General features: G+C 39.4%; 3 protein-coding genes across 6 annotated transcripts; 1 reads left to right on the top strand and 2 right to left on the bottom strand.

Annotated features, from left to right (window-relative positions):
- The first annotated feature begins 941 nt into the window (after positions 1 to 941).
- On the top strand, positions 942 to 7,347 carry LOC138972841 (uncharacterized). 3 transcript variants are annotated; one of them, XM_070345513.1, is made up of 7 exons: positions 942 to 1,001; positions 1,463 to 1,550; positions 1,944 to 2,078; positions 2,582 to 2,806; positions 4,414 to 4,531; positions 5,276 to 5,337; positions 6,987 to 7,346. In XM_070345513.1, exons 2-7 carry the CDS (start codon positions 1,469 to 1,471, stop codon positions 7,019 to 7,021), a joined length of 657 nt encoding a protein of 218 aa, XP_070201614.1. In that variant the 5' UTR covers positions 942 to 1,001; positions 1,463 to 1,468; the 3' UTR covers positions 7,022 to 7,346. The 3 variants fall into 3 exon arrangements, with proteins under 3 accessions (XP_070201614.1, XP_070201616.1, XP_070201615.1); XM_070345515.1 differs by having other exon boundaries at positions 945 to 1,001; positions 2,585 to 2,806; positions 6,987 to 7,345; XM_070345514.1 differs by lacking the exon at positions 942 to 1,001 and having other exon boundaries at positions 6,987 to 7,347.
- A 229-nt stretch (positions 7,348 to 7,576) lies between these two features.
- Positions 7,577 to 14,252, bottom strand: LOC138972840 (uncharacterized). 2 transcript variants are annotated; one of them, XM_070345511.1, is made up of 6 exons: positions 13,829 to 14,252; positions 12,938 to 13,285; positions 12,444 to 12,545; positions 11,903 to 12,109; positions 10,543 to 10,710; positions 7,577 to 9,321 (listed from the first exon to the last, which is right to left on the bottom strand). In XM_070345511.1, the coding sequence occupies exons 1-6, from the start codon at positions 13,929 to 13,931 to the stop codon at positions 9,290 to 9,292; spliced, it is 960 nt and encodes a 319-aa protein (XP_070201612.1). In that variant the 5' UTR covers positions 13,932 to 14,252; the 3' UTR covers positions 7,577 to 9,289. The 2 variants fall into 2 exon arrangements, with proteins under 2 accessions (XP_070201612.1, XP_070201613.1); XM_070345512.1 differs by having other exon boundaries at positions 11,903 to 12,106; positions 13,829 to 14,249.
- Positions 14,253 to 17,028: 2,776 nt separating this feature from the next.
- On the bottom strand, positions 17,029 to 26,375 carry LOC138974520 (uncharacterized). The gene is made up of 7 exons (XM_070347235.1): positions 26,246 to 26,375; positions 25,398 to 25,745; positions 24,903 to 25,004; positions 24,173 to 24,370; positions 20,678 to 20,824; positions 19,451 to 19,618; positions 17,029 to 17,081 (listed from the first exon to the last, which is right to left on the bottom strand). The coding sequence occupies exons 1-7, from the start codon at positions 26,346 to 26,348 to the stop codon at positions 17,029 to 17,031; spliced, it is 1,119 nt and encodes a 372-aa protein (XP_070203336.1). The 5' UTR covers positions 26,349 to 26,375.

Raw genomic sequence — 26,375 nt, forward strand, 5'->3', positions numbered from 1 at the left:
TTTTACATTTAGTCAAGTTTTGACTAAATGTTTTAACATAGAGGGGGAATCGAGACGAGGGTCGTGGTGTGTGTGTGTGTGTGTGTGTGTGTGTGTGTGTGTGTGTGTGTGTGTGTGTGTGTGTGTGTGTGTGTGTGTGTGTGTGTGTGTGTGTGTGTGTGTGTGTGCTCTGGACACGTGTATACAATGTTTGCTTACGTTGTGGAGTTAGGTACCGAACGCCAACACAATAAAAATCAAACAAAAGACAAACAAAAATAATTGCACTCAAACACTGTAATCGCGATATTTAACAGACCACGTGCGGAGTTTTAATAGCAAAACAAGAAAATATTAAAAGTGTAATAAAAGAAATTAAAAAAAACCAAGGAGACACCCGAACTAACAGCAAAATGCCCCCCCCCCCCCTCCCCCCCTACACTTGTGCCGAATTACAGGTTAACGATAATTACTCAGTCAGCATGCTTGCGTTTTGTTTGTCATCGTGTTTTTTTGCCTTTCGGTTTTTCATTTTGCTTGTCTGTTTGTTAGTGTCCCCACGTGTCTGTCTGTATGTCTGTCTGTCTGTCTGTCTGCCTGTCTGTCTGTCTGTCTGTCTGCCTGCCTGCCTGTCTGTCTGTCTGTATGTCTGCTTGTCTGTCTTCCTGTCTGCCTATCTGCCTGTCTGTCTGTCTGTCTGCTTGTCTGTCTGCCTGTCTGCCTATCTGCCTGTCTGCCTTACGCTTTTTATGTTAGACAGGATCATACATGTCTGGTTTTCCCCGTGGACTTGTACTCCTTGCTCTTGCTAACATCCGGCTTCTTATGGTGTTCACGACTTGCGTATTAATTCTTTTTGTGGAACATGAATAACATATCGAGGTGACTAGAACTTGCAAACATATGTTGTGCTCCTCAGAATACTGTTTGCTGCGGCGCCCGGGTTTTTTTCCGGCGTCACAAAACATAACTAATCATTCCTGGGGGGATACAACAAGAACCTCTTTTTAACGTCGTGTAAGGTGCGTTGGCTAAAGATAAAGTTGAACATTTATTAATGCTTTTCACGGCCAGCATAGCAAGCTCTCTCTCTCAAAGTTCGTTTGTAATTAGTGTGTTTGCGTTGTTTGTGTGTGTTGTTTGTTTGTTTGTGTGTTTGTTTATTTGTGTGTTTGTTTGACCTAACTGTCTTGTCTTTTCTTATTCGTTGTTGTTGATATTAGTTTACTTACTTCATTGTTTGTTTGTCTGTTCATACGATAGTTTTTGAAGTGGTGTCTGAACACATGTGCATATCGACATGTGCATGTGCGTGTGCATCTGCGTGTTTGTTAGTCTGTCTGTTTAGAAAAGGGTGTATGCATGCAGAGCGAACGACAGGTCAATCTCCCAGTCGAATACATTATATTCGAAAACCGATCGTGCTTCATTGTAGACATTGGTCAATTACCTGTCATTGATAAACTGAACTCAACTATTGTAGGTGAAGATGCTACAAGTGGCCAAAAGCAACGTGTTCTGCCTTGTGCTCCTTTTGGGAAACCTCTACGCAGTTCAAGGTGACACTGCAGGTAAGCTATTGGCTCTCAGTGTCAAATCTATTTGGACATCTGCAGTCCGTTTGTTGGTGCTCACGTATGGTGTATTTACAACAATCAATTTCGAGAGATAAGGTTACTGCATGACAAATCACTATACAACAACAACAACAACAACAACAACAACACCACCACCAACAACAACAACAACAACACCAACAACAACAACACCAGCAACAACAACAACAACAACAACAACAACAACAACAACACCACCAACAACAACAACAACAACAACGACAATTACAACAACAACAACAACAACAAAAGCAGTATCACTGTAACCACCACCACCACCAACAACAACAAAATAAACACCAATACGTGTGCAAAACCGTAAACATATATGTTGATTGTTCCTGTCAGGGTCTTATCAGCCAACACTATGCAAAACACGCACCGAGACTGAAGGAGAAATGGGTGTCATGGAGTTTTCCATCAGCCCTAAAATCAACATGACTACACTTTCGTTAATCTACCTCCAGAGGAGTAATGATCCAGGTGATGAGTTGTATTCGTCTGCTTGTTAGTGTAGGAATAATATATTGCAATTGTTTTTGCCGCACTTTTTCATGTTCATCATTTCATAAAACGTGTTCATATTAAAGCAAACAAAAACTGCAACAGTAGACTGAATGTGCAACAACTGTAGAATTAACACGCTATTGTAATTACGTCTGACTACAATATTGCGTATGCCTGAAGTGTGACATTAACAGGTTTTATATGAAATATAAGTGCTGATAAGAAGAGTATGTCTAGAATACTTTTATACTGCATCATGTGTGTTATATGTAACTCAACGCTGGCAATTATGTAGACATCTCACACAAAAATCCCACTGTAATTCCTCTCTGTTTTGTCATAAGTGAATCATAAACAATGTTTAGCATTTCAAAGTAAGCCTTATTCTTAATAACTTTAGACTTTCCAATTTGGGAGACATTTTTGAACACGCCTGTGATTGTTTCTTTGCAAGAATTTAAAAACGATTTTTTTTCCAGCAGATATAAATTTACTTACATGCGATGCTATGGAAAACAAATCGACCATTCCATGCGATGTGCATAACGAACAGTTCACGACCGAGGGCTTTACGGGCCGTACGCTGACAGTACGCATACCAAAACGCAAACATGAACTTGACGGAGAGTACGAGCTGAAGGCGTTTGTGAACGGCGATAGCAAAGTTATTTCAACCTGCAATCTTACAGTTGTCATGAAAGAAGGTGAGTCAACATGTGCCCAAAGATGTAAATACGACATGTTGAGATATGTAAGTTACAAGGTATAATGCATATGCACACAACACAAGAACGAAATCTCTAAATAATCCGAATAGCACAATATTTGACAGGGAGAGATAAAACAGACCGGGGGATATTGGAGTTAAAAAAACGTTAAACGAAAAAAAGAGCAATGAAGAAGGATGCTCACAACCTATTTACAAAAATAAGAAGAAAAAAAAGGAAATAAACAAAAGAAGGAAACAGTTAAAGGAGGGTTTGAAGCAGCCTGCATGCAACTGAGGTCAAACAATTAAAAAAAAGACAGAGGGATAAGACTGACCATGATACTTACCCGGACGACTACTTTGAATCCGACACGGGGAACACATCACGTATTCAACACACGATGAAGAGGCTTATGTTAGGACACGATAATTTAGTTAGTTAGCTGTTGCTGTTTGGGTCCAGCGGACCATTTAGGCCAAATCAGGACCCCAGGATACAAGGATACATACAACAACGATAGTTGCTGATATGTAACGATGTGGTTCCTCATTTCATGTTGCACACGTGTGTTTTTGCATTGCAGATCTGAAACTTGCAGCGTTTTATTCTGTAATTCAAAGATTGGGTTTGTTTTGCTTGTTTGTTATATTTAGTCAAGTTTTGACTAAATATTTTAACATCGAGGGGGAATCGAAACGAGGGTCGTGGTGTATGTGTGTGTGTGTGTGTGTGTGTGTGTGTGTGTGTGTGTGTGTGTGTGTGTGTGTGTGTGTGTGTGTGTGCGTGCGTGCGTGCGTGCGTGTAGAGCGATTCAGACCAAACTACTGGGCCGATCTTTATGAAATTTTACATGAGAGTTCCTGGGATTGATATCCCCGAACGTTTTTCTCCTTTTTTCGATAAATGTCTTTGATGACGTCATATCCGGCTTTTCGTGAAAGTTGAGGCGGCACTGTCACGCTCTCATTTTTCAACCAAATTGGTTGAAATTTTGGTCAAGTAATCTTCGACGAAGCCTGGACTTTGGTATTGCATTTCAGCGTGATGGCTTAAAAATTAATTGATGACTTTGGTCATTAAAAATCTGAAAATTGTAAAAAAAAATAAAAAAATATAAAACGATCCAAATTTACGTTTATCTTATTCTCCATTATTTTCTGATTCCAAAAACATATAAATATGTTATATTTGAATTAAAAACAAGCTCTGAAAATTAAAAATATAAAAATTATTATCAAAATTAAATTTTCCAAATCAATTTAAAAACACTTTCATCTTATTCCTTGTCGGTTCCTGATTCCAAAAACATATAGATATGATATGTTTGGATTAAAAACACGCTCAGAAAGTTAAAACGAAGAGAGGTATAGAAAAGCGTGCTATCCTTCTCAGCGCAACTACTAAACCGCTCTTCTTGTCAATTTCACTGCCTAAACGGTGGACTGACGATGCTATGAGTATACGGTCTTGCTGAAAAATTGCATTGCGTTCAGTTTCATTCTGTGAGTTCGACAGCTACTTGACTAAATATTGTATTTTCGCCTTACGCGACTTGTTGTCAATTTGTATTTCTTATAATATTTGTCGATTTCAATTTGCAGCGTACAGTGGCGCTTTTGAAAGCAATTCTGAAGTGAAGATTGTCGTCCCGATTATCGTAATCGTCGTTGTTGCCGTCGTCATGATCATCGTTATTGTCTTAATCAGGCGCAGAAACAGGTAAGAGAGAGAAAGAGTGAGAGAGACAGAGACAGAGTGACAGAGAGCGAGAAAAAAAACTAAAATAGAGAGAGAGTGGGAGAGAGAGAGAGGGAGAGAGAGAGAGAGAGAGAGAGAGAGAGAGAGAGAGAAAGAGAGAGAGAGAGAGAGAGAGAGAGAGAGAGAGAGAGAGAGAGAGAGAGAGAGAGAGAGAGAGAGCACAATGGCAAAATGAAGGATTTGTTCTTTGCAATATATAAGAGGAAGAGAGACAGAGACAGGCAGACAGACAGACATATACACGGACTGAGCCAGAGATACAAAGCGATGCAGACAAATCGATACACAGACAAAGCCAGAGATACAAAGAGAGACAGACAGACAGACAGACAGAGAGACAGAGACAACGTAAACGATACAGAAATAAATACCACACAAAAACAGACAGAATATGTGTGTATGTATGTGTGCATTTATGTGTGTTCATGTGTGTGTGTGTGTGTGTGTGTGTGTGTGTGTGTGTGTGTGTGTGTGTGTGTGTACGTGCGTGCGTGCGTGCGTGCGTGCGTGCGTGCGTGTGTGTGTGTGTGTGTGTGTGTGTGTGTGTAGTCACATGACGACACAAAGATAATGGCAAAAATAAAACAATTGTCATTCCCTAGTTGTTTGTTTGGCCCTTTCTTGGGTCGCATATCTGCATAACTGTTTCATGTGTTAATCCTTCATAAACAACTCTTGATAAACATGCTTATTTGTTCCCATCAGAAACAAAGAAGGTGCCTTCAAAGCAACGCCGGAGAATCAACAATTAAACACAACTGCCAATAGTAAGTTTGAGATGAATGCTTGATCACACAGTAGGAGAACAATAAGGTGAAGATATACTGCACCGTTGCAGTTGTCTTTCTTGTATGCAGCGGCTACATTCGACCGACTAGTAAGCAGCTGTCACAGAATGTGGCGAAATAAGATACAAGAAACTTCACGAGTGTGGACGTATAGATCGACAAAAGAAGTTCCATTTCTGAATACCACAATTAGTCAGTAATTGTTTTAAAGATTTTCTTTATTTGGTGTTAACGTCGTTTTCAACCACGAAGGTTATATCGCGACGGGGAAAGGGGGGAGAGGGGATAGAGCCACTTGTCAATTGTTTCTTGTTCACAAAAGCACTAATCGAAAATTTGCTCCAGGGGCTTGCAACGTAGTACAATGTATTACCTTACTGGGAGAGACTAACCACTACGATCGTGGGACAATCGGGCCGGTTTTATTATGGAATAATGCATGCATAACGTATAGTGGCAAAGTTTTATTTTTTGAAAGTTGGATACAACGAGGTGTATTGGTATTAACTGACATTGTACGTTCGGGAAACATATTATCATATCAAGATATTTTTTGATCTGATTGGATATTCACCAAACCGAATTCTTGAATATAATGTTGTTAAAGCTGCTGTGTCATTATTTATGAGGAAAAATGTTGTAAATATGACTGATGATGCTTGTATTACCTTACCACTGTTTAACGGCAAAAATGTGTTAAGTGCCAGAGAATATAGGAAAGAGATTATCAATATGAAAACAGATGCACCATGTTCCGGAGGATTTTGGAAGAGAAAGTTTAATGTAGAAATTGATGAACGATCTTGGATAGTTGCCTATCGGTCAACACAAGAGACTAGATTAAGAGTTTTACACTGGAAAATTATGCACAACATTTATCCGACCAACATTCTCCTGTGTAAAATGAAAGTAACGGAAACTAATAAATGTAATTACTGTTGTGATGTAACTGATTTCATTGAACACTTCTTTTTTGAATGCCCGGTTGTATACAAATTCTGGAAGTTTATTGAAACATTTATATTTCGTACTTTAGAAATTAAGGTTGTTTTGAAAGTTAGTGATGTTTTATTTGGTATGCATTTTGTAATGGTGAAAAAGGCAACTATGTATAAATTGAACCACATTATCTTAATCGGAAAGATGTGCGTTAGTATATATAAAAAAACAAATTCGTTTTTACCGTTGGAAAGTATTTTTGATAGGCAGTTACAGATAAGAAGCATTTTTGTGTGAGTGTTCGAAGAACAAAACGTTAAAGAAAAGTTAGCTTGTTGTAATCGATAAGTTGTATTTAATTCATTGTATGAGATATTGTTAATTGTTGTATTTAACTCATTGTATGAGATATTGTTAATTGTTGTTATTTATTTGAATAAAATTGTTTGAAAAAAAAAACTTACTGGGAGAATGCAAGTTTCCAGTACAAAGGACTTTACATTTCTTAATACAATGCTTGGCTAACATCTTTACAAAAATGACTATATTCTATACAAGAAACACTTAACAAGGGTAAAAAGAGAAACAGAATCCGTTCGTCGCCTCTTACGACATGCTGGGGAGCATCGGGTACATTCTTCCCCCTAACCCGCGGGGGGTCAATTACATATGAGGTTTTTCTTTTCCAGCTACAGGAATCAGCGAAAATGAGGCCGATGCGTAACAGACAAGACGACCAGATTCAACAGTTATGAACACGTTGCAAAAAAAGGAGGAGATATAAGAAGAAAAAAAACACGTTCGCACCTAGGAGTATATAACCAGGCGCCATTAATCATGGAACATTGGTGTGCTTTGAACCAGACATCAATCGGTCGTTGGACATTGGTGTACTTTTGAACGGTGCTTTGAGTGCTGTTGAACATTTGTGTACTTTGAACCAGGCGCCCATTAATTGTTCAATGAATGATTAATGCTGTACGTGTTCAGCTGTTATTAAACTGTAAGTAGCCCCCGGATCCCCCCCCCCCCCCCTTACAAAAAAGGTAATAAAAGACGCCAGGGAGAAACATGACCCAATGTGCGTTTGCGTGTGTGTGCGTGTGTGTGTGTGTGTGTGTGTGTGTGTGTGTGTGTGTGTGTGTATGTGTGTGTGTGTGTGTGTGTGTGTGTGTGTGTGTGTGTGTATGTGTGTGCGAGACAAAGAGTATTGATTCAAATCAAAAAGGAAATGTTTTAAAACCTATGCAACACATCTAAATGTCAAACAAAAACTTGATTCTTCCCTTTTGTTTTCAGTGTTTATTTTCACAAGTGCTATTAGTCACAAAGTGCTTAGTGTTTGTATTATTCTGTTTACTATTGTACTAAATGGGTTTCTTTTGTTCATTGTAGTATGCCATCTATTGACAACTGTGATAAATGTGTTGAGTATCTTCACAGCTCAGTTTCACATTTGTGTTTTATTACTGTACGAACTGTAATACGTTATAATGACGTAATTGTAATACTACTGGCTCATTCAAATACATTTGATATAGGCATGATCTTGAACCTTCACATTAAAAAAACAAGAACATCAAAATATAAAGATGATGCAAAGCACGCTTAATAAAATACAATACAAATGTATGGAAACAAAACGTTAGTTTATTGAATATGTAACTATAAACACACAATCAACACACGGCAGTACACATGCAGAGTAGTAAGAATGCACATGATAGTAGCTGCAGTAGTATAAGCAATAGTAGTAGTTAACATACTATACTACTCGTCATTAACGAAAACTACACATATACGTTTAAGTGCAGATCTTTGTGATAAGGCCGCTTATTGTAAAAACCAGTAATTGTACCGGAAAAGGTCATCAATTTCCTTATCATATTCAACAAACAAATCGATTTTACATCAGGAAGTATATGTAAACTAGACCACACAACACTTACAACCCCCCTCCCCCCTCCCCCCCGACACACAATTACATTCACAACAGCTCTGTTCTTGCATCAAAACTAACAACACAAACCAGAACAACTAAAACAGAACGGCGGGTATTTTTTGACACGAGTTAGCATACATCACCAACATTTTAAAGGTAAGGCGTTGAGGAGTTATACTGGAATGTACCGTTTTCGTCTCATTAACATCCGAAGCAGGTCGAACAACCGCCTGTTTAAGGTTATGATAGGAATGCATGCCAAAATATCATTGTTAGAGACGATAGGTGAACACAACAGACTGTGTGGGATGCACATTTGATTTTCTTTGTAATGACATGCAACACTTTGAGCTGTTCTGTTTGTTTTTGCGTGGGAACCTTACTTTTGTAAATTTCCGTTTGAGTTGTCTGTGTTGAAGGTTGCAGTGTATAGACAACACTTCATGTAAAATACATATGCTTGCTGATTACAGTTGGGGAATGATTGACCTTTCCAGGCATATAACCGTAAGTTTAAAACAAAAGGCATCATAACAAAGATGTGCACACACACGCGTGAGTCTTGGTTTGTTTCATTGACAGGGAGTATGGTAACAGAAGTAGCAGTAGTTGTTGTGGTTGTATATTGTTGGTAGTGCCAGTTGCTGTTGTAGTGGTGTCTGTGGTAGTAGTAACATCAGCAGCAGCAGTACAATTATTGGTAGTCAACATTAATAACATGTCTATCTTTTATTCATTATGATTTGAGAAAAATCGTTTCGAAAGACGTAATAATATTGTCCCCACCGCTGCTCGGTTCCTGTGCGTTTCAGTTCAAAATGTGTTGCCATTACATGAACATGTCAAAACTGAGCGCTGTAAATATACATATTTCATTATTTGCATATCTCATATCTGCACACAAAAGTTACTTATTTTCAAGAAATTCAAACAACATCCCATCTGTATTTGCGAGGACAATACTATCACACTGGCGAGACAGATTTGACTGCTTATTGTAGAACAATGAGAATGTTCACCTCATAGAAACATATTGTTCTTGGTGACGTTCTACTTTCGGGGAAAAGTCACATTGTAGGCGTCTGCAACAAATAATAAGATCAGTTTCATTGTTGTTCAAAAACAATAGAAGTAAATGTCCAGGGTATATACGATCTTAAGAAACAAGATGAAGTAGAAGTAGCAATCAGTCAGCAAATTAATCTAACATTAAATACATCAATAAAGAACACAATATGCCAGTCAAGAAAATTACATTGAACAAAATAAATTGTTTCGTAAGATGTGGAAACAAAACCCAGAGGACTGTGCCTCATCGTTATTATTAGCCTATGCGATCGTAACTTTGTCTGTCTGTTCGTGCGTATGTGCGTGCGTGCGTGCGTGTGTATGTCTGTGGTAGAAACTTTAACATTTCGTCATTTGAAGACGTCACATTATGGCGTAAGAGGGTTAGACGTCACGCGAAGGAATGTCTCGGTCATTGTTATTTTGAGCGGGCCGAGACTGCAGTCGTGTCTGTATAAGTAGGCTACATGCAGACAGACAGATCTAGATCTAGTGTCTCGCTTTCTTGCACAGAGTCACCTATGCTTACTGTGTGTGTGTGTGTGTGTGTGTGTGTGTGTGTGTGTGTGTGTGTGTGTGTGTGTGTGTGTATGTGTGACGGAGTGATTGAGTTTGTGTTACTGTTTGTAGATTTCTTACGTGAGCCTTGAAGGTTTCGCCTCTTGTTTTAATACAAATAAACCAGTAGATAGACAATGAACAACACTTTACCTAGAACCTAAAACACATGTAAACAGGTAGACTTACATCAGATCAAACAACAAATCAACCAATCAGACAAACAAACAAACCAGCAAACTGTACACACTCAAACTTCTTCTTTCTTCTTCTTCTGCGTTCGTGGGCTGAAACTCCCACGTACACTCGTGTTTTTTGCACGAGTGGAATTGTACGTGTATGCCCGTTTTGTATCCCGCCATTTAGGCAGCCATACGCCGTTTTTGGAGGAAGCATGCTGGGTATTTTCGTGTTTCTATAACCCACCGAACTCTGACATGGATTACAGGATCTTTTTCGTGCGCACTTGGTCTTGTGCTTGCGTGTACACACGGGGGTGTTCGGACACCGAGGAGAGTCTGCACACAAAGTTGACTCTGAGAAATAAATCTCTCGCCGAACGTGGGGACGAACTCAAGCTGACAGCGGCAGACTGGATACAAATCCAGCGCACTACCGACTGAGCCACATCCCCGCCCTCAAACAAATCAACCAACAACGAAAATAGTGAGTTTTACCATTGATGAAGGCTGCAGGAAGTTCTTCGTCGGAATGACGAATGGGACACAGGGACACATAGCTGTTGCTCCCTGACTCATTGGCTTCGTGGTGCTTTCTAAACATTACCACGTGACCGCCACACTCACCAGGCGGTTGAGGTGTGTTTACACAGGTCCCGTTGTGTGCTGTTGAACAATCGATAAGACGATGATTAAGATTAGTTTGGTACTTTCCTAAATACAAAATTCACCAGCACGCATATCTTTCTTACCTACATAGAATTGAAAAAGTCATATTTGATAGTAAACATTAATATGTTATCTCTTGCAATACATGGTTTTTAAAATATAGCTATATGTTCGATATGACTATGTATGGGTTGCAAGGGGGATAGGTGGGGGGGAGGAAACCGAATAGAATAGAGGGTAGGCGGGTATAATTGAGATGATTTTGTGTCTTTATCAATTGTAATTCTATACGCCAGTTGTGACATCGTAAATAAGTATAAATGCTTCCGTGTTTGGAATTTGTTTCTCAAAAAAACACTGGCTTGTTGTTCTATTTCAGCTGCTTAATGATCAATCTTTGAATTGTGCTTAAATTGAAAACCTTGTTTAGCTGTTACAATCTACATAATGATTACAAACACAGAAACACAACATCACAATCAGCAAACAATAATGACGAAAGAACTAAGAGAACATTAAGTTAAAGTCTGGGAGAATAAAGTGTAAGTCTCTTCTAAAATCAACCTCAAATGTGAACCCTGCAAAACATCAACTGTATCTACACATATCTGGACAATTGTCATATTTCTCACAAACACAATATTTGTTTGTTTGTTTGCTTAACGCCCATCCGACCACAAAGGGCCATATCAGGGCGGTGCTGCTTTGACAAATAACGCGCCACTCACAAGACAGAAGTCGCAGCACAGGCTTCATGTCTCACACAGTCACATTATTCTAACACCGGACCAACCAGTCCTAGCACTAACCCCATAATGCCAGACGCCAGGCGGAGCAGCCACTAGATTGCCAATTTTAAAGTCTTAGGTATGACCCGGCCGGGGTTCGAACCCACGACCTCCCGATCACGGGGCGGACGCCTTACCACTAGGCCAACTGTGCCGGTCCACAACAAACACAATATAACCGTGATATGAGCAGAACTAACGACCACAGCACTGAGAGAAGGTGCAGGTCTACCCAGGTGAACAATGGAAGTCCAGTCTAAAAGGCAACAGAAAACCTACAAAGCATCACAGTTTCTGCTCATATCTAGACAGAGTTTACACACTATTCACAAACACAGGCAAGCAGCGACAGTATAACAGCACGTGCAGCAAAAGACACTGACAGCGGATTCAACCTTTACCTTTTCTTGCACGTCGGATCCTGCAGAGTAGGAACACCACTACAACGACGATGACAATGACGATGAAGTTCACAACAGTAACAACCTTCATCCAGTTGCTGTCTTTAGTACTGCCGTCTTTTACGGATTTGATCCCATCGTTTCCGTCAATGCTGTCTCCAGGGATGTGGGTGCTGCTTCTGGACTTGCCATCGTCCAACTTTGCTGCTGACGGAGTAGACACTTTCAGTGTTGCGCATATGGCTGATACATCACATAAACATCATACACAGGTTTAGTGAGAACGAACGGTTACTTTGTACAGATACTCTTTGACAGAAAGTGAAACCTTAACAACGCAGGGTTTTGTATGTGCGTTTGTGGAAAGGCGGGGTACGTTAATTTCGGGTTGTGCAGCCCTAGCTGTACTATGATGTGCTCAAGGCCTTGTACTATATATATAACTTAGAGTGTTAGTGAACCGCTGAGCTCTGTTGTAACTAAAAGTCAAAGGCGATGTAACTGGTACATGTGTTGCATGGAATCGTAAACTTTAAAATACCTTGGAAAGTAGAGGTGAAGATCACATCGTTGTTGGTCGTCTCTATGTTTGGCCCGTGGTCTGTTCCTGCGTATTTCACTGTGGACGGCACTGCTATGGCGGCTGATAAAACAGAACATAGTTATTGTTTGCAAGTGTACCAGAGCAACATGATGGTTGTTTTAGTACCATGAATTTAACACCACAGGCAACCCACAGGCCATGCATCCATGCCATTTTCAATTGAAACCTTAAACAATAACACTTAAAGACCGCCGGGTCGATATATCTGTGAACGTAACGTTTTGTTTTGTCCATGATTAAACGTTCCAGGAACATACCTTTTTTTGGTGTTTAATTCTTAAACTAAAACAATCAGAAAACAGTATCAATCATGTACAATTATGACACTATATGTTAACTGCTTATGTGTGTATGCGTATACACTGTCATTCTGTCCTCCTGCTTGTCTATCTCGATGTCTGTTGTCAGACCGAGAGGTTCGCACAGCTCACCTTGAACAGCAAACATAAGTGTCGTTCTCGCAGCGCCATCCCCAGTTCGCCAGACCCATGCACCCTTGTCGTCTCTGGTTACTATCTTTGTCAACATAGCGCCCTTGTCAGCCGAATTCCCATCCACACATGCGCAGTTCTTCTTGCTAGTAGAGGCACAGCCTTCCGGTTTTAGCCGAACAGCGCAAAAATCCGTCCCGTCCGGTTGCTCCACGAAGACATATATGGTTTTGTTCGAATAATCAGAACACTGACTTGTGTCGAGCTTGAATGGAAAGTTGATTTGTGAACCTTCTACTATGGTGACGCGCGTGCCCGGAGAATTGTCCGGGAAGGTAAATCGAGCACCTGCAAGGACACACCAAAAAGGAACATTAGATTTTGCAAAACAAACAGGAAAACAATTCAACAAATCAGGAGAAAAATGCCTCCTCCATATATTCTTCTTCTTCTTCTTCTTCTTCTTCTTCTTCTTCTTCTTCTTTTTTGTTGCTGCTGCTGCTGCTGCTACTGCTGCTGCTGCTGCTGCTGCTGCGGCTGATGATGATGATAACACAGATGTAAGGAATACGACATGTGATACTAACATTTAACACAAAATATTGTTAATGTTTGTGATAATAAAAAATTTAAATACACAATGCTTTAAATTGCGCTTGCTATATCTGTTCCTTTCTTGATAAACAATAAACTCACCGAAAGCGGAGTGAAGCTGACTATGCTCTCATATTATAGAGTTGGGAACCCAAATTGTCAAACGAGCTGACACGTAACCAGAAAATTCTGGAACACTGAAGACGAAGAAGATAAACAATATTCTACGTTTTCCTATACTATCGTTAAACTAAAACATATTTACTATTCGTGTTTAATCCTCCATTGCTTACTCACATTGTTCTGGGATGCTTCCAAACGTTGTCAGTGTCAGCAGCAATGAAGAGATGAGTATTTGGCAGCATGAGAAAGTCCCTTCTCGTACAGAAAACTTCGCCATCCTCACACGCGGGGGAAACGTATGTATCAGTCAACGCCGACTATGAAACTAAAAAGATCAACTTAGGATGTACGATTTGTCTTTGCCACTAAACAGACATTGTATTGTTCGGCGATATCTACCGGAAACTGTACTAAATTGTCTAACGATTTGAAAATGGTATAGCCGTGTAATAAGCACTTTTTACGTCCGTGTGTGAGTGTACGCGCGCGCGTGTGTGTGTGTGTGTCACCTATACAAATGTTACTGCTATTCAAACGTACTCATTTGACACATAGTTAACTGAATGATTCAACGAGGGCGGAGGGTGAGGTTTGTCCCCCTATGTGTGTGTTTTTCTGTCTGTGTGTGTGTGTGTATGTGTGTGTGTGTGTGTGTGTGTGTGTGTGTGTGTGTGTGTGTGTGTGTTTGTGTATGTGTGTGTGTGTGTGTGTTCGTGTGTGTGTACAACATTTCTTAAACACTACCAAACGGATTTGTATTTAAATTAGTGTACACATTTCTGATGGCATTTTCTTGTGCTGTCGTTCTCCTATTTGTATTATGGTTATTTAATGGCGTCATTTGTGCTCGTTTGAAAAAGTTGAGGTGGCGCTGTCACGACCTCATGTTTTTATTATTTGATGGCATTTGTTGTCACACAATCTTTGACTCGGTCCAGACTATGGGATTGCAGTTTAACTTGGTGCCTTAACAATTCGTTCATGAAATGTTCAATCCAATTTTTTCAAGTGTTTTTATTCGTTTGATTATGATTTAAATCATAAAAGTGAAAGTGTTGTGCTCCTTATTTCCTCTTGTATCCGACAATATATTGTTTTCATAAAATTATATTTGATTGAAAAATGTAAGCAAGTCAAGAAAATCGTGAAATGGCCACTTTTTTATGTTTGGAACAAGACAGATCAGCATAACCTTTGTTTGTTCCTTTTTATTTTCTGATTCCAAAATATGTAATGTGTATGTGTTTGACGTTGAAAATATGGTCACAATGACACAAAAAACAATAGTTGAATGGATATCACGAATCTGTCACTTCTGCTCTATTCAGACGACTCTGAAACACGCAAATGGCGAGAGGTTATGGCGTCACCTTACGACGTACTTTACCATGAAAACGTTAGCTTCCAATGTTGTTTTTTATTTCCACATTTTGTTGCAGGTCTCTCCGTCTCTCTTCATCTGTCTATCTCTGTCTGTCTCTCTTTCTCTTTCCCTCCCTCTGCCTCGACCTGTCTGTCTGTCTCACTTTATCTCTCCCCTTGTGTAATTAGAACAGGTGTAAGAGAAACAGACGTGTGTCAGTGCATTCGATTGAATGAATGGTTAACCTCACCTAAGCGTTCGTGTTATGTTTCCGGTTGACCTTGGCGCAATGTGTACACCGAGCAAAACAATTAAGATACTCTCTCACATGAACAGAATAAAAATGTGATTGTAATCAACCACGAGACGTCGATGGTTACAGTCTTGCTCTGTAAAATACCATCCATTCTAATCTCATCTTCTTGACATGTCTGTCCTTTATTATTAGTATGTTGTTCTATTGTTGGCCCTTGTTTTCACTATGACCCGGGTCTACTTCGATTGTATTTCATTTTGATGATTCCTTCCCTTTGTTTGTTTCCATTGTTTTATCATGGAGTAGCTAGCCTACCTTACTCTTCTGTCCGTTTGTTTTGTTTATGAATCGTAAAATGTGAAACGTTAATCTGTAGTTATTTTTGTTTTGTTGTCTTTCTTCTGGTTTTTGATTGTGTTGCCTGATGAAGACCCATGTGGTCGACATTTCATGCTTTGTTATTTGTTTCGTCGTCGTTAAACGCGTGAGTACAATATTTGTTGGTCTTTGTATTTATCGCTCTCACACAGTCACCATTGCTTTACTTTCTTCAACGGTGTAGACATTTCCTTTGTAGTGTTGTAGTACTTTCTTTCAAACGCGTGATTTATTTTCCTCATGCTGCTTGACAAAATACCCCGTTTTGAAGCACAATCCCATAGTGATGTATTTTGAAATCTTGTCAATTATGACGTAGCAACCAAATGATGTCATCTGTGTGAGGTATGCCAGTTAAATGTTTGACCTGTCAAATGATATATTACTTATTGTATGATCATGCAGTGACCTGATACATTTATAAAAGCGGGTGAATCATATTAGGTAAGAACTACCTTTTACTTCTGCTTCAACGTCTTCAACAACATTAAAGAAAAACATATAATGCAAGAACCAGCTAAATAGTGTATGCACTCCCCATCTTACAATATTACTTACACATAACTATACAATATGCATAGTCTTGATAGCATCTACAGTTGAGCATGATAAGAAAACAATACATACATGAATAAACAAATGCTTACATTACACAGGAAGACGATTTTGGAAATATTAAATTGTAAGCAAATCATTGGACAAAAATGGAGGAACACAAAAGTATAGCTTGATGTGTGTCTGTTTGACAGGAAACTAATGAGGCATTTGCTTGTATAACTTTTAAACTTTCTCACACATCCAAACACAAACAAGTGGGTGCATCTGCCTGCATTCCCAAGTTGAATTAGATGAGGGTGCACATTGCAATTTAACATGACAGTACAGGGCTAACAAAACGAACGAATGTCAAAAGAATTGCTAAATTATGTCTCAAACATTTAGAACACAAAAAAACGTGCACATATTTCGTGTCTCTGTCAACATTATAACATTGTTTAATTGTCAGTCACTTTCCTGTCTGTTCTATTATTTTTTCCAGACCTGGGAACCCCTGCATTGCACTTGAAGTATTCTTACGCAAACTTAGTGTATTTTCAGAAAAAAATAAGCGTACTCTAAACAGCATTTGAACATCCATGACTCACACATTGTTCCGTCCCTCGCTATGTCAATTGAATGTACACAAACGTGTAAAACAAATGCTTCTTTCGATGTTAACTGAAGCAAAACTGTAATCATGTGTCCACAAAAATGGTTTGGCTTCGGGATACGCTTGTGAAAAAAAGTAGTCTAGGAATGTTTCTCGTCGTATTTTGTCACACCAACGGTACTTCTCGTATTCTAGACAATCATGCGTGTGCATGAAGCATTTTCGGTTCAGACGACAATATCATCATATCCATATCCCGATTCACGTTCATCCGAGTAGTCTGCAACAAACAAAACACAAACAAACATATATGACGTGCGACATTTGAAGCTTGTATTTGATATTCATTGGAATTAGCGATGCCTATTTTGAATTTCGCTGTCATAATTCCTATTAATATCAGGTAGTAGAGTTAGTAAATAATGTCATTACACCTTCGTTGTTGTTGTCTTTATTCTTATCTGTGTGTGTCAGTGTCTGTGGTAATATTGGCGTATGCCACTATCTGCCTTGTCAAAGTAGCATTACTCAAAAACTGTGCAATAAGTTATCTTTTCCTTTTTACTGATCTGAAACATAAAATAAGAACCATATTTGCCTACTAAAGACAAACCTCCAAGACATAACTTGAGTTTTAACATGTTTTGTTTACGTGTGTGATGTGTCAGCTGTTGGCACTAAGTCTGAACCAATACTTAGAATCAACGATTACAAGTGACAGTGGCCGAAACAACACACTTCCCATTTACATGCTAAAGCCGTGTGCAGGTGAAACATTACTGATAATTACAAGACGCACTTGTTTGAACATACACATAAAATCAGTTACGGCCTAACACAAAAATAGGTGTGGTTACGGTAACCCGACCTACCCTATTTTTGGGGGCCGACCCTATAACTTTTTTATTACATTTGTCAACAACAAAAAACGAGTGCAGAAAGCGCAATGAAAGCGAAAGAGCTCGAGTCGCACACTTATTTCCCTGTCAAGTAGGTTTAATTTGTACACATTAAAAAAAAAAAGTAAAAAAAAAAGTGATTGCCTACCTTCCTACCCTATTTTTGGGGGCTATGTTACCTTAACCGCACCTATTATTTTTTTGTTTGTGCCTAACATAACCTATTTGATTTTTTCTTCTTCTTGTTCAATTTGAAGACTATTTAATTGGTTAGTTATTTTGCTTGCAGCCATAGTTTTGTGTGTGAAAATAGTGATTTGATCTGCCACTAACCTGGATGGTATAGCTATAGACTGTTGTATATTCAAAATTGTGCTGCGACCAATTTAACACAACATACACACAAGTCGCGTTAGGCGAAATAACAACATTTAGTCAATCTGTCGAACCCACAGAATTTTGTAACCAAGACAAAACAGCTTCGTCAATCCACGCAGCAAGGAAGTTGCTCATTTTTTCCGAGCAACACGAAGTGAAACTGGCATACAAGAATAGCGAAATGGCGTACTGCGGTAAGCAGGGAAGCGCGCTTTTCTGTATTCTTTTTTTTTTAACTTTCTGAGCTTGTTTCGAATAGCCTACAACATATTATATTAATATGTTTTTGGAATCAGGAAATAATAAGGAATAAGATCAAATCATTTTTGGATCGATTTCTTAAATAATAATCGAAGTACTAATTAACTTATTTTCGTTAATTGTGATCACATTTTAAAAGCAAACATGACATATGTATGTATCTTTAGATTCAAAATTTAATGAAGAATACGATGCAATCAATTTTAAATCTGTTTGCGAAAAATCGATTTTAATGACAACTATAATGAGCAAACTCATCAATTAACTTTTAAGCCTCCAAGCAGAAATGCAATACCAAAGTCCGGGCTTCGTCAAAAATTACTTGAACAAAATTTAAACCAAATTGGTTGAAAAATGAGAGCGTGACAGTTCTGCCTCAACTTTCACAAAAAGCCGGATATGACGTCATCAATATATTTATCCACAAACTAAAAAACAGGTATGGAGGTATAATACTCAGAAACTCTCATGTTAAGTTTCATGAAGATCGGTCCAGTAGTTTCTCACAATCGCGTTACACACACACACACACACACACACACACACACACACACACACACACACACACACACACACACACACACACACACACACACACACACACACACACACATACATACACCACACCCTCGTCTCGATTCCCCCCTCTACGTTAAAACATTTGGTCAAAACTTGACTAAATGTAAAAACTATGCCACAGCAGTTGCTCTAGTTCATGACAACCACAAGCCATTGTGCCCTAATACTCAATGATGATGCTTTTTGTCTGATGCCATTAAAACACCACCACCACCGCCACCACCACCAACAATAACAACAGCAAAACAACAACAACAACAACAACAACAACGACAACAACAACAACAACACCAACAACAACAGCAACTGCAATGTGTGTTTCTCCTCACTTCGTGCGTAGTAACAGGCCTCACTGGGAGTTAATTGGGTTAATAATCAACAACGTAGTCGTTTTAATTTGTTACCTCTACAAGAAACAACACAGCGACAATGAAACTGAGCGTGGACGTTATCAAGAGTGTTAGAATCCATGATTGCAAAAACATAAACACATTCGTATTTGTGAAATAACATATCATTATGTGTGACGTACCGTCAGTCTGGACGTCCACTGCACCAGGAAGCTGGTCGTACTGCCGTGATGTCATCCTGCCGGGAAGTTCGTAGTCGTTGACTACCAGTCCAACCAGTGGTTCGGGGCGTCGTCCGGCTGGCAAGACGTCATTTTCTTCTTCAACAGGGCATTCCGACGCAACTCGGTCTTTATATGGACATGTAAGAAAAAGTGTTACAGTGAAAGACAGGTAGAGAGATAGAAAGAGCGCGAGGGAATTGAATTAAATTGAATTGAATTGAATAGATCTGTATGTTTCAAGGGTGACAGAACAAACTAATGAAAACATGCTTGTTTTCATCCAGCCCTCGCCCATTGAAGGTAACTCAATAACAACAAGAGATAGAAGTAAAGCTAACTACAGTACAAGTCTTCTTGAACCTCTGTTCAAAATACAATCTATGACGTCAGAAGCTAAATATAGTACAAACACGCAACAATAGGTATGCTAGCGTCACGTTTAACTTATGAACTGCTTGCAGATGAAACAAGTAAGCGTTTTGTCAATGAAGTTTGTTTTAGTTACTTCCCAAAGTATGAGCAGTGCAACACATAGTTCTGATGTCATTGATCGCGATTGCATGGTATGCACACGTGTGAATTATGATATGGTTTTGTTACCACATTGTTTGTTTTTTTCTACCGTATAGAGGATACCACAAAACAAATGTTCGCAGATGTTGCTTCCATTCAAAAGTTGTAGACTCACGCATGTACGTCCTATTTAATTATAATCGCGATTATGAGTACACGCATCAACGAAGACTTACATCACATGTTTATGATAATGCACTTAGAGAATATTACATGGCTTGCTGTGTCGTACCAGGTTTACTAAAATATTGGAATGCGAGCTAAAACGAAAATGTCAATATTTGAAAAGGCAAGGAGTGTGCATCTGGTACGACACAGCAAGCCACGCGTCCACATTAAAGACCCTCCTTGTGAAACCTTGATCTTTTTCCAAAAGCTTATCAATTCAATCGTTGACTTCAAAGCAAAGAGACGTCACTCTAGAAAGTATAGCGTGACGTGTTAGTTCTAAAAAGTCTTCATAAGGAAACAGCAAGCGCAAAAGTGTTTCCCAGAATGACGTTTGTCTGGGTGACTTTGACACCATGAGCAGTGGAAAATGAGGTCCCTGTTATCTCATAGGTGGTCTCTCACACGCATGCAGGATAAAACAAATGTTCGACATTTCCTTACCATTTTCATATGTATCAGGAATGTCTTCGTAGTGTCCTGACGTCGTGTTGCTTCCTGCATCATTCCCTGGCCCTTGCATGGGCGTAACTTCGTCCCCTATTAGATCAATGGGCAGGGGAGGCAACTTCCTGTTAGGTCTTCTCCTCCCTATGATGAACGAAATGTAAACGAACGTTTGAACACACTGTGCAATGAGCATGCTGTGAAAAGGCAAAATAAAGATAATATTTACCCCCCCCCCCCACCCCTTGCTCTTAAACAAAAGGGGTGGGAAGCGCTGCATGCAGCTGACATTCCTTCACCAATGTGTGTCTCTGTGTGTGGCTGGTTGTGCTTTTTAATTGCATGTGAAACATGTATACATATACAGGGTGACCCCAAAAAAAGAGTACCCAAACAAAACGTCATAAATTGAACAAAAATAAAGCAATCTTCATAAAATTTATTTACCCACACAAGCAGCCTCTGCATGATTTGCACAGACAATTTTAGCGTTCTAGCTTGTCTTTCAGGAAAGTTATGCTCATTCTCCAGAACATGCTCCAAATGGCCTCCGCGCCGATTCAGGCAAACTTGAACTCGCCGCGCAAAGTTATCAATCACCCGCACACACTCCTGTTGCGAGATTCCGCGAATGGTTGTTGTGATGGCTCGCTTGAGTTCTGCGATTGTCTGTGGGTTGTTCCTGTAGACGTTGTCTTTCAGGAACCCCCAAAGATAGAAATCTGGGGGATTTAAATCCGGGGGAGGCCATTTGGAGCATGTTCTGTAGAATGAGCATAACTTTCCTAAAAGACAAGCTAGAACGCTACCATTTTCTGTTGAAATCATGCAGAGGCTACTTGTGTGTGTAAATAAATTTTATGAAGATTGTTTTATTTTTGTTCAATTTATGACGTTTTGTTTGGGTACTCTTTTTATTGGGTCACCCTGTATATGTGAGAGTAGCATATCAAATACTCATTGTCATTACAACTGTGATAATGTGACTGTAGGTGCTCAAATACCTCCGTCCGTGAAAAAGACCACTTTGTTGAGATATTACAAGTATAAGTTATGTAGAAATAGTTTGGAAATAATGTATAAATCTGTTATTCTGCCACACTTCGATTACGCTGATGTGTTATGGGACAATTGTACCGAAGCCTTATCAAACACACTTGAAAAATTACACCTTGAAGCATTACGTGTTATAATTGGCGGTGTGCGGGGAACAAGCCATGATAAGATTTACAAAGAAAGTGGTTTTTGTAGTCTAAAGGAACGCCGAAAACGACATAAATTAATCTTATTTCACAAAATGGTTCATGGTAAATGTCCACAATATCTAATTAACCTCTTGCCACCACTAGTCTCTTCACTAAATCCCTACCACAGAAGACGACCATTCGAAAGATTCGTACCAGCACATAGGACAGAAATATTCAGAACATCCTTCATTCCATTCTCCACAGTTTTATGGAATAATTTGCCTGATGTGATTAAAACAACAAATTCAATAAGCGAGTTTAAGCATTATTTACAAAGTCCTGATCATAGTGTACCAGCTTATTATTATTTTGGAAAACGACAGACAGAAGTTCAACACTGCAGAATGCGTTTAAATATTAGTAACCTTAATTCAGACTTGTGTAAACGCCATCTAAAAGACAATGCACAGTGTGCTTGCGGTGATCCAAATGAAACATCCGAACATTATTTATTAAACTGCACTTTGTATGCAGATGCTCGTCTGACAACAATCAATTCGTTGCCTGTTCATTTCAGACGCGTGGAAATATTATTAAAAGGTAGCGAGCATTATTCTGTTCGTAATAACATATTGATATTTGAGTCTGTCCAATCGTTTATTGTTAAATCTGGTCGATTGATTTGATGGATGTGTTCACGCATTGATAGTGTATATGTGTGTGGGCAGGCGTATGTGTACCTCCACACTGCCTCTCATTGTGTTATCGTATTTGATTACATAAGCAGCGTATAAGTAATGATTATTATCGTTTGTCTCGTATTTTACATGTTAACGAATTACTGCCTTCCATAAAAAAATTGTTACATTTACCTGAATTTACATGTTGCATGTCTTAGACTTGATGCTCTCTTCCTATGCGCTTTCGTCCTAGTCTCTCCTTGTGGTTGTTAGTACTTTCTTCCTCCTCCCCCTCCCTTTTCTTTTTATGTTCTGTAGATTCCTTTGTTCCTAGTTAGCTCCCCATCCCCATTCTTTCAATTTGTTCCTCTGGTTTATTGTTGTTATGTCCACCATTACGAAAATGTGTGTAATTTAGTACTGTTCTGGTCACGTGATATAAGCATTTGCTTGAGTGCGTGTCCTAGTTGTGTGTTTTGAACTGTTCATGCGAAGAAATCCTGAATAAAACTTTGTTTAAACCAAATACCTCCGTCCTATGGGATTATGGGCACGGAAGGTTAGTTTTGTTTACATCATGACACCCTATAAGTGCACAAAGTCATATATTTCTCTTAGTTCAAAACAATTAATTATTATTAAGCCATAAACAAGTCTCATGCATGATTTTAGCAGATGTTTATGATTTCTGTTCACCTATTTCTACCATGGCGTATTTCGGACCTTGGATGCAAAAACATAAAAACGCTTCAGTGCACTCTAGGATGTCTGCAAACTAAAATGTCAGAACAAAATCTTGCTCAGCACATACAACAGGTATTCACATGTAAAAATGAGAATTTGCAGTGCCCTGAGTGTTTCAGACATATGTTGCTTTAAGTGAAATTGGTTAGAACATTGGTCATGACATACCAACTGTTCAAGTAAAATGCCGATGTTTTGTCTTCGATCTTTGCACCGTGCACCAGAGCTTGCTTAGGCAGAGTTCCACCAGATGATCGATCCAATCAATCATATCTTATCTCTTCGCCTGGTGAGTGCCAGATGCGAGTGCCACCGTGACCTTGTTGGCTGCTTTGATGAATCTGAGCAAATGACAGATTTCTTGGACTCTCACATCCACAAAAAGGCGAAACTAGTCCAACACTATCTCTTAGAACGAACGGCTATGAGGTATCTGTTAGCATCTAGGTCCCTCGTGTCACGTGTCAGCTGTCTTGTCAAGAAGGAATGTTAGATCTTGACCAACGTTTTGCTGTCTGCAGTTGATGAACTCAAACTGCATTAAATTTGACGTGACGAGGATTGCAGTTTGCCACAGGGACTCTGCTGGGCCCCACAGTTTCTCCTTTAGGTCAACCAGCTCTGGCCAGAATTCACTTCTCAGGCCCGCAAAAAGTTGGGGATATCTGGAGAACATGCTCTAGAGTCTGCGTGTCTGTTCCGAATGCCTGTGTGGGAGAATTTCATTCTGTGCTATAGGCCGATAGTGACCAGTCCGAAGCCTGAAGATGGTAAACTGTTGTGTTCTTGTGAGGCGTTCGATGGTCGATGCCCTACAACCAAAAACCAACCAACCAACACACACAAACAGATGCACGCACAAGCATATACCTAAAACCTACCTCTCCTTTTACGCTTACGCCTGCAAATAAAGCCGACGAAAGCGATGAAGACGAAAGCGATGATGTGTGCACCACTGACAAACATGCCCGTCTTCATCGAGCTATCCACAAAACCGTCTTCATCGTCGTCATCTTCTTTGGTTTCCACATTTCCGCCTTGGCTTTTAAGATCAATCCCCGGGTTGAAAGTGGATTCTACTGAAATGCGCAGTGCTTGGTAAGTTTTGAAGTTGTGTTACAGTATGCCTTTGCCAGTGGTGAAATTTAGTACACAGTTATTCTGTGAACAAGGGCAAGGGAGTCGATTGTTGACGAAAATAATGTTGCATTAGTAAACATTGTGTAACGGATACATAAACTAGGAACTGTTTTGTTTTGTATGCGACATTTGGACACAGTTTTTGTTTGCACAGTGTGATATGGTGTATAACTCTACAAGCGAAGGTGGTCAATACCCTTTCTATATATATGTTACAGTTAATCTGTGAAACCAGGGAATACGTGTATTAACTAAACTATTTTAGGTTATACATGAATTAACTTTTTTTCCGTCAGTTATTTCATGTATTACCTAGTTAATACACGTATTCCCTGGTTTCACAGATTAACTGTAACATGTATACATTGGAGTGGTGTTGAATCGCTGAACCCTGTTGCAACTTACATTAAAAGCGATGTATTTAGCACATTAACTATTCCATTTTGTGTCGAACCAGGAACTTTAAAATACCTTGGAAAGTAGAGGTGAAGATCACATCGTTGTTGGTCGTCTCTATGTTTGGCCCGTGGTCTGTTCCTGCGTATTTCACTGTGGACGGCACTGCTATGGCGGCTGATAAAACAGAACATAGTTATTGTTTACAAGTGTACCAGAGCAACATGATGGTTGTTTTAGTACCATGAATTTAACTCCACAGGCAACCCACATGCCATGCATCCATGCCATTTTCAATTGAAACCTTAAACGATAACACTTAAAGACCGCCGGGTCGATAAATTTGTGAACGTAACGTTTTGTTTTGTCCATGATTAAACGTTCCAGGAACATACCTTTTTTTGGTGTTTAATTCTTAAACTAAAACAATCAGAAAACAGTATCAATACATGTACAATTATGACACTATATGTTAACTGCTTATGTGTGTATGCGTATACACTGTCATTCTGTCCTCCTGCTTGTCTATCTCGATGTCTGTTGTCAGACCGAGAGGTTCGCACAGCTCACCTTGAACAGCAAACATTAGTGTCGTTCTCACAGCCCCATCCCCAGTTCGCCAGACCCATGCACCCTTGTCTTCTTTGGTTACTATCTTTGTCAACACAGCGCCCTTGTCAGCCGATTTCTCATCCACACATGCGCAGTTCTTCTTGTTATAAGAGCCACAGCCTTCCGGTTTCAGCCGAACAGCGCAAAAATCCGTCCCGTCCGGTTGCTCTACGGAGACATATATGGTTTTGTTCGAGTAATCAGAACACAGACTTGTGTCGAGCTTGAATGGAAAGTTGATTTGTGAACCTTCTACTATGGTGACGCGCGTGCCCGGAGAATTGTCCGGGAAGGTAAATCGAGCACCTGCACACACACACAGGAAAAATAGATGTTGCAAAACAAACAGGAAAACAATTCAACAAATCAGTAGAAAAATGCCTCCTCCATAATATTCTTCTTCTTCTTCTTCTTCTTCTTTGTTGCTGCTGCTGCTGCTGATGCTGATGATGATGCTAACACAGATGTAAGGAATACGTCATGTGATACTAACATTTAACACAAAATATTGTTAATGTTTGTGATAATAAAAAATAAAAAAAAACCACAGTACTTTAAATTGCGCTTGCTATACCTTTTCATTTCTTAGTAAACAATAAACTCACCGAAAGCGGAAAGAAACTGACTATCTGCTCTCAGATTAAAAATTTGGGGAACCCAAATGGGCAAACGAGCTCACACATAACCAGACAATTCTGGAACGCTGAAGAAGAAGAAAATCAACAATAACATTCTACATTTTCCTACACTATCGTTAAACTAAAACATATTTACTATTCGTGCTTAATCCTCGATTGATTGCTCACATTGTTCTGGGATGCTTCCAAACGTTGTCAGTGTCAGCAGCAATGAAGAGATGAGTATTTGGCAGCAGGAGAAAGTCCCTTCTCTTACACAGAACTTCGCCATCACACGGGGAAATTTAAACGTATGTAT

This window comes from Littorina saxatilis, linkage group LG8 (assembly GCF_037325665.1).
Source record: "Littorina saxatilis isolate snail1 linkage group LG8, US_GU_Lsax_2.0, whole genome shotgun sequence".
Classification (NCBI taxonomy): domain Eukaryota; kingdom Metazoa; phylum Mollusca; class Gastropoda; order Littorinimorpha; family Littorinidae; genus Littorina; species Littorina saxatilis.

Coding starts and splice junctions, on each gene's coding strand:
- LOC138972841 (XM_070345513.1), top strand. CDS start 1,469: ATGCTACAAGTGGCCAAAAGCAACGTGTTCTGCCTTGTGCTCCTTTTG. Junction 2,079..2,581: donor CCAGAGGAGTAATGATCCAG/GTGATGAGTTGT, acceptor TTTTTTTTCCAG/CAGATATAAATTTACTTACA. Junction 2,807..4,413: donor TACAGTTGTCATGAAAGAAG/GTGAGTCAACAT, acceptor TTCAATTTGCAG/CGTACAGTGGCGCTTTTGAA.
- LOC138972840 (XM_070345511.1), bottom strand. CDS start 13,931: ATGGCGAAGTTTTCTGTACGAGAAGGGACTTTCTCATGCTGCCAAATA. Junction 12,546..12,937: donor ACTTATGTTTGCTGTTCAAG/GTGAGCTGTGCG, acceptor CTGTTTTATCAG/CCGCCATAGCAGTGCCGTCC. Junction 12,110..12,443: donor CTTCACCTCTACTTTCCAAG/GTATTTTAAAGT, acceptor CTACTCCGTCAG/CAGCAAAGTTGGACGATGGC.
- LOC138974520 (XM_070347235.1), bottom strand. CDS start 26,348: ATGGCGAAGTTCTGTGTAAGAGAAGGGACTTTCTCCTGCTGCCAAATA. Junction 24,371..24,902: donor CTTCACCTCTACTTTCCAAG/GTATTTTAAAGT, acceptor TGCGCATTTCAG/TAGAATCCACTTTCAACCCG. Junction 17,082..19,450: donor AGTGGACGTCCAGACTGACG/GTACGTCACACA, acceptor TGTTTGTTGCAG/ACTACTCGGATGAACGTGAA.